Source organism: Macrotis lagotis, chromosome 2, assembly GCF_037893015.1.
Source record: "Macrotis lagotis isolate mMagLag1 chromosome 2, bilby.v1.9.chrom.fasta, whole genome shotgun sequence".
Taxonomy (NCBI): domain Eukaryota; kingdom Metazoa; phylum Chordata; class Mammalia; order Peramelemorphia; family Peramelidae; genus Macrotis; species Macrotis lagotis.
The window spans coordinates 27,779,307-27,785,306 of record NC_133659.1 but is presented as its reverse complement, the minus strand read 5'-3'; the positions used below and the strand labels follow the sequence as shown (position 1 = coordinate 27,785,306).

The window sequence follows — 6,000 nt, the reverse complement described above, 5'->3', positions numbered from 1 at the left end:
CTTGTATCATATCTACCAATATCACAAAGCTATTTTGAGTAAAGTGCTTTATAACCCTGAAGAACTCCATAACTGTGAGTTATTGGACCATGTTAGGGTTAAATCGCTAGCTCTAACTTGGCTAAGTGCTTTTCAAATAGCAGATGACTGATTAATAAACGCATGACAAATCTCTAGAGCTGTGAAGACTCATTCAAAAGTCCATATTGCTTATAGTCACATCCCAGTTCCCCAGCCAAAATCTGAAAAGAAATGAGTCAAAGAAAAGAATTAAGTTTTGATTTTCTTGTTTACCTTGAACATTTCTTTTCTAAAGAATGTGACAAGATTCTAACGTATAGTGTGGTGAAAAATCTCAGGTGGCAATTCCACTGTCATGGGATTCATTCCACACTACGGATGTGGCATGACTGAAAGTCTATCTCAATCTAGATTTTTGTCTTGTTGTTCAATCAGTATTCTACTGTTTGTAACCCCAATTTGAGGTTTCCTTGGCAAAAATACTGGAATGTTTTGCCATTTCCTTCTCCAGATAATTTTACAGATGAGAAAAATGAGGCAAACAGGGTGAAGTGACTTGCCTAGGATCACAAAGCTAGTAAGTGAGTGTCTGAGGCCAGATTTGAACTCAGGAAGGTGAATCTTCCTGACTACAGGCCCAGTGCTCTATCCACTATGGTGTCATCTAGCTGCCCAGATTCTTGCCTAGGTTAAACACATTTGGAAAAAGAAAAATTTAGGTACTGAAACCCCTAAGGTGGGGTTTCAGTCAGCTCATCTGTGAAATGGGGGAAGCACTGCCTGCCTTACAAAGCTATTGTGAGAAAAGAACCTTTACAGACATGTGAGAAGCCCATTATACACTTGGTGTCACAGGAAGAGCTATGTGAGGGAGTAAGTTTGTACCATTTCATTTTTCTACAGTCTGATTGGCACAGAACTTTCAATGGAATAGTCACAAGTAGAAGAAAGAATGACCAGAAAGTCACATGCTAAATGATGCTATTACTTACTGAGTCATCTGTAGCTGAGGGTGGCAGCCTTCCCACAACTGATGGCGAACAGGGATACTAGTAAGGTCATATACATTCCTTTTCACCTGTTAAAAATAAATTTTAAAAAATACATTAATACCATGTTTTCAATACATAAGGAGAACATTTTCCTATTCATTTTTTTTTTATTTTCATGACATTCTCCTACCAGACTAGCCAGTACTAAGGGTAAACCTCAGATTTTACTTTGTATCTCCCTTGGCCACAGGCACACCCACTAACCTATTTATTAAATGCTTGTGAAGTCTAAGCCTTTATAAGACTATTCCATTGTTTCACTTCTGTGAAAACTAAGTTAAAATGAAACATAAGTTAGAAAGAAAAAAATACAAATAAGAAAGCAAGACTCTAATCCCACATGGGAAGAAGATCAGAGGCACTGACTCTTAACTCTTGTGGCATTCTGCAGCTGGAGGGAATTCTGGGGATCATCAAGCCCCATTCAATCTAGTTAGAAATGAATTGAGAGTCATATTCTTCGGAACTTCCTAAGATCAAAAGCTGCTCTAACAATAAGAGCTGTCCACAAATTCAGCAAGATTATCATAAGAAGGGGTAGGTTTCCCACCCCTGGAGGTCTTTTAGGGGAATGTGAAGGAGAAGATAGAAGGAGGCTAAGGTGGAAGATATACTAGACAGGTTCTGAGGCCAATTTTGAGATTCTGAGATTCAAGAAGAATTCAATTGGATTTCTATGCATGGTCTTATATGAAATCAATACACTTATATTTTGAAATTATCTTAAACAGGAAAACTTGTTTTTTTTGCACATACCCACTATTTTAACTGTTAGCCTATTGGATTGCATGTTCCCCAAGGGCAGGCCCAAGTTTCGCTCTAAACTTTGCATTTTTTGCCACCATCACATCACACACACCCCCCCGCCCCGAATCCCAACAAGCAGAGCGCTTTGGCACAGAGTGGAAGCTTAATAAACGTTTGCTTTTGTTACTTTGGATACTGAAAGGGAGAGCATAAGGAAAAGATTTATCAATAGAAGGTGATGTAGAGCTGTGCAAGAATCTTCCCTTTCCTGAGTAGTACATATGAAGTCCTCTTTTGTTTCCTTCTTTGCAGTTAAGATGAATATAAATTAATAAATCACAGGAATAACAAAGATAACATTTCAACCAACTCTCCTGATGGAAAAACACAAGCCTGACATTATCCTCTGGCAACAATGGAAACAAGTGCTTCCTACTTTCTACGAGTTGGAATGTGGTACAGAATGTGTTATACAATGAGATTTCAATGAAGAAAACAAAGGACATTCATTCATGCTTTTAAAACGTAGATGCCTAAAGTATCATGTTGTCTAATTACAGCATTTTGTATCACATTACTTTTTGTTATATGTAAACACATCTAAGTCACCTTTCCAACAAAACAGGGAAATATGTTCACTGGGGGAAAGTAAAGAACTCAATCTATTTCTTTTTATCTCCAATATACACCTGTGAAAGAAGAATGGGAAAGAAGAGAGCTGCAGGGCTTGGGACAGGTTTGATCCCCACTGAATTTCAAACAAACAGCTATTCTTCAGAGCTCCATAGCAAGGGGCCAGCCAGTCATGTACTAATATTTAGTTCAGTCACACTGAGGTTACGAGTTGTCATTCATAACTATTGACCTTACAGTAGCCTAACCATATGTAACTACACTAATCTCTTCGAATATTGACTCTGACACTATTTGCCATGCTAAGTGCTTAGTAAGATATTTAGGAAACGTAAGGTCTTACATTTATAACACTGAGGGGGTATTAAAGTCACTTTTTTGCTTCAAGAGAAAAACTTCCTTTAATGCAGGAGTTCTTATTGGGGCTCCATGGGACTTGTATCTGCTTTTATATTTAGATAATTGTCGATATAAATGGTTTCTCTGTAATCTGATTTATTTTATGCATCTAAAATTATGATTCTGAGAAGGGGACCCATTGGCCCTCCTGAGACAAACTGCCCAGAGTGTGGAGCAGACAGGACGAATGGCACAGAGCACTAACTACCCTTCTTAAGTGCTCTCGCAAAATCACATTGCACACTAGGAAGCATCTATCATGTAAACATTGGCTATACAACAGAATAGAGATGACAACGCTGACCCTCTGAGGATGGACACACAACATGAAGGGCTTAGATTCCTCACATTCCATTTTCATTCCACAATACAACAACTGGGGCAGTGTGAAATGAACAGTAACTCCTCTCTAACTGCTTCGAACTCAGTAACATTCCCTCTGCTGTTCTCAGCTTTTAAAAGGCATGTACATCCTCGTTGAGTGTGTTCAGTTGGGACAAAATGCAATGCCAAACTGATGTGCAGATCAAAGTGATCAAAGTTAAAGTGATTTTTAACCAAAGCACAAGTATTATGGTTGCTTTGTTACCTAGGAGGACATGGGTTAAGTGAGTTGCCATAGAATCAGCAAGTTCTTCCACACAGACAGACTGGTCTTCAGGGAGGGAACAGTATAAAACCCATCAGGCTTCAATTTGATTATACTTATTGCACAAATTATTGCACAAACTTTGAAATGCATCTAGAAGAATCTTTGCTTAATTACAATCGTTAATTATTTCAAGGAAAAATCTACCTATTTTTCCAGGACAATCTACCCATATCAATGTTGTAATCACATACTGATTTAATATCTGTCTGATAAAGACTCAACTGCTAAAATGACAAAAACTCAAAGATAGATGAAGTCCGTATTGAAACTGATGGAGACATACAAATTCCCCCATTATCTTTATTAACTGCTATATTTAATTAACATTTGAAGTTGTAATTCTGCAGGGAAGAGAAAATCCAAAAAGCACACAAAGCAATGGTAAAAATTATTCTGGTCAGGAGAAATTAGCATTCGCAGAGAATGCAGGAACCCAGCTCAGCTGGGAAGATGATGGGGGCGGGCGGAGCCCATTGCAGTCCTCGCTGAAACTGATCAAGGACGCGGCGCCTCTCCTCCAAGGCTGGGGGGTGGTGCCTGCTGGCACGCTTGACTGCCATCGCTGGGCCGATTTCATCTTTGTAGACTTGCACAAAATTCTCTGTACGCACAAGTGCCACTTCCCAGGGCAATGTTTCCCAAGGGCCTTTTTGTCTTACACGCTTTCTTTGATCAGCACTGGCTTAGGATCATGCTCACCCTCCGTGGTCTTTTCAAATCTGGTCTTGCATTAAACTCTAAATCGACATGGTCTCAGGATACAAGAAATCCGCAAATGTTTCAATTAGGTCTGAATGTTGTTTAATAATGACTTGGATAAAATTAATGTTCATTTAAATGTTTGTGTCTTGCTAAAGAATTTATTCCATGTTCAAACAATGCCAAATGAAAAGACAGGTTTCTAAAGATTGTTTTGCTGTTAAAATTTAATTTCTTTCCAATTCTTTTAGCTAAAACAGTTGTACATGACCAACAAAATAATTAGAGAATGTAAACTAGAACAGAATTGAGCTGAACCTATTCTAGTACCTATATTGTTTTTAATGGGGGAAAAAAAACACTTGCTTCTTAGTTCTAACATAAAAAATTAATGTTTAAAATTAATTAATCTTGATACCAATCTTCAAATTTCCCTGATGTTTTCATGGTGTTTTCTGTTACTAAGAACAATACTGTGAGGAAAGATAGCTTACCTAATTACTTATACATTATAATCATATCAAAAGTTTATTATTATCATCAATTTTTATCAATAGGAAAATGTTCATTTTCTACAAATCTCTCCCACTTAAAATGTGATTGTCTAAAAAATAGTTCATGTCTAAACCTTACTAATTTAAGCAGAATTTCTCAGAATATAACTGTATAGACAAGTTAACATTTTAATTGGACCATAGAATTAAAAGACTTTACAAAGCACTTTTCTCACAAGAGGTTGATGCTCTTTCTATCAAGACAAGAAAAGTCTCAAAAGAAAGGCACTGTGGCTACCGCTGGCTAGGAATAGAAGTTTTAAGACTTGGGTTCTGGCCCTGGTTTTGCCCTAAATAGCCATGAGTCTTTAGGCTCATCTCCTCTCTCTGGGCTTTAGTTCACTTCCTTTGTAAAATGAAGGGGAGGTTAGTCCATATCTACTCACCAAAGACACTTTTGACTCCGGCAGACATTCCATGATTCCCAGAGAAATCAAAAAGAATCCAGTATGAAAGAAATAAAAGAAAAAGGGAGATATAAAAAGATTATGGTTCTCTGATTTGTACCCAAACCTTAAGACTAGGATGGCACAGTGCTCTGCACAGACTAAGAGTTTAATTATTTGCAGATTAACTGATAGGACTAATGAATGGATGAATACTCCTAGCTGATAGCTAAGGAAAGAACTTGCTGCACAGCATCTAAGACTTGACAAAACCCTCCAGAGCACTAATTATGTTTAGGGCCTGGTTTCCAGTTAGCCCCTATTCCTTAGGTTCTCCATGAAGCCTTAGACGAAGAAACAAAGCCAAGACTTGAGATTCAGGGTATTTCTCAAACACTTCTCACCTTCCTAGAAGAACCCTTCTTCTTTTTCCTGAATGTGCTTCAAGATCTAAAGCCATAGTCGAACAGGCATTGGCTTTTCTAAATTGCAAATTAAAACTCTCCTAAAACAGACCTTTGCAACAAACAAATTTTAACTGTTGGGAAGTAAGAGAAATGCAAAGGTGGCATCAAATGTTATTTAGCAAACTCATGGTATTTAGAATGAACAAGTAAAGATAGGTGAGAGTTGATAAACTCAAATTCAATGTGCCAAAGGTTCGACTATTAATATTTCTGTGAATATTGAGCAATTGAAAGAGGGAAAGGGAAAGAACAGAAGAGGAAAAAGAAAAAGAAAGAGATAAAGAAAGAGGAAAAGGAAAAGAAAGGAGAAAGGAAAGGAAAGTAGATTTCACTTCCTACTGATTTTCAATGGAAAAAATCCTCTCATGAATAGGATCTAATGGAAATCTT

The 6,000-nt window shown here is 37.5% G+C and overlaps 1 protein-coding gene across 1 annotated transcript in view; it reads right to left on the bottom strand.

The window, feature by feature from the left end:
• Window positions 1-1,009: 1,009 nt before the first annotated feature.
• Window positions 1,010-6,000, bottom strand: part of LOC141511833 (FAS-associated factor 1-like) — a 243,903-nt gene continuing 238,912 nt past the window's right edge. Inside the window, exon 8 of the mRNA XM_074220850.1 lies at window positions 1,010-1,099. Within this exon, the coding sequence (XP_074076951.1) occupies window positions 1,010-1,099 (90 nt within the window). The remainder of the gene's footprint in view (window positions 1,100-6,000) is intronic.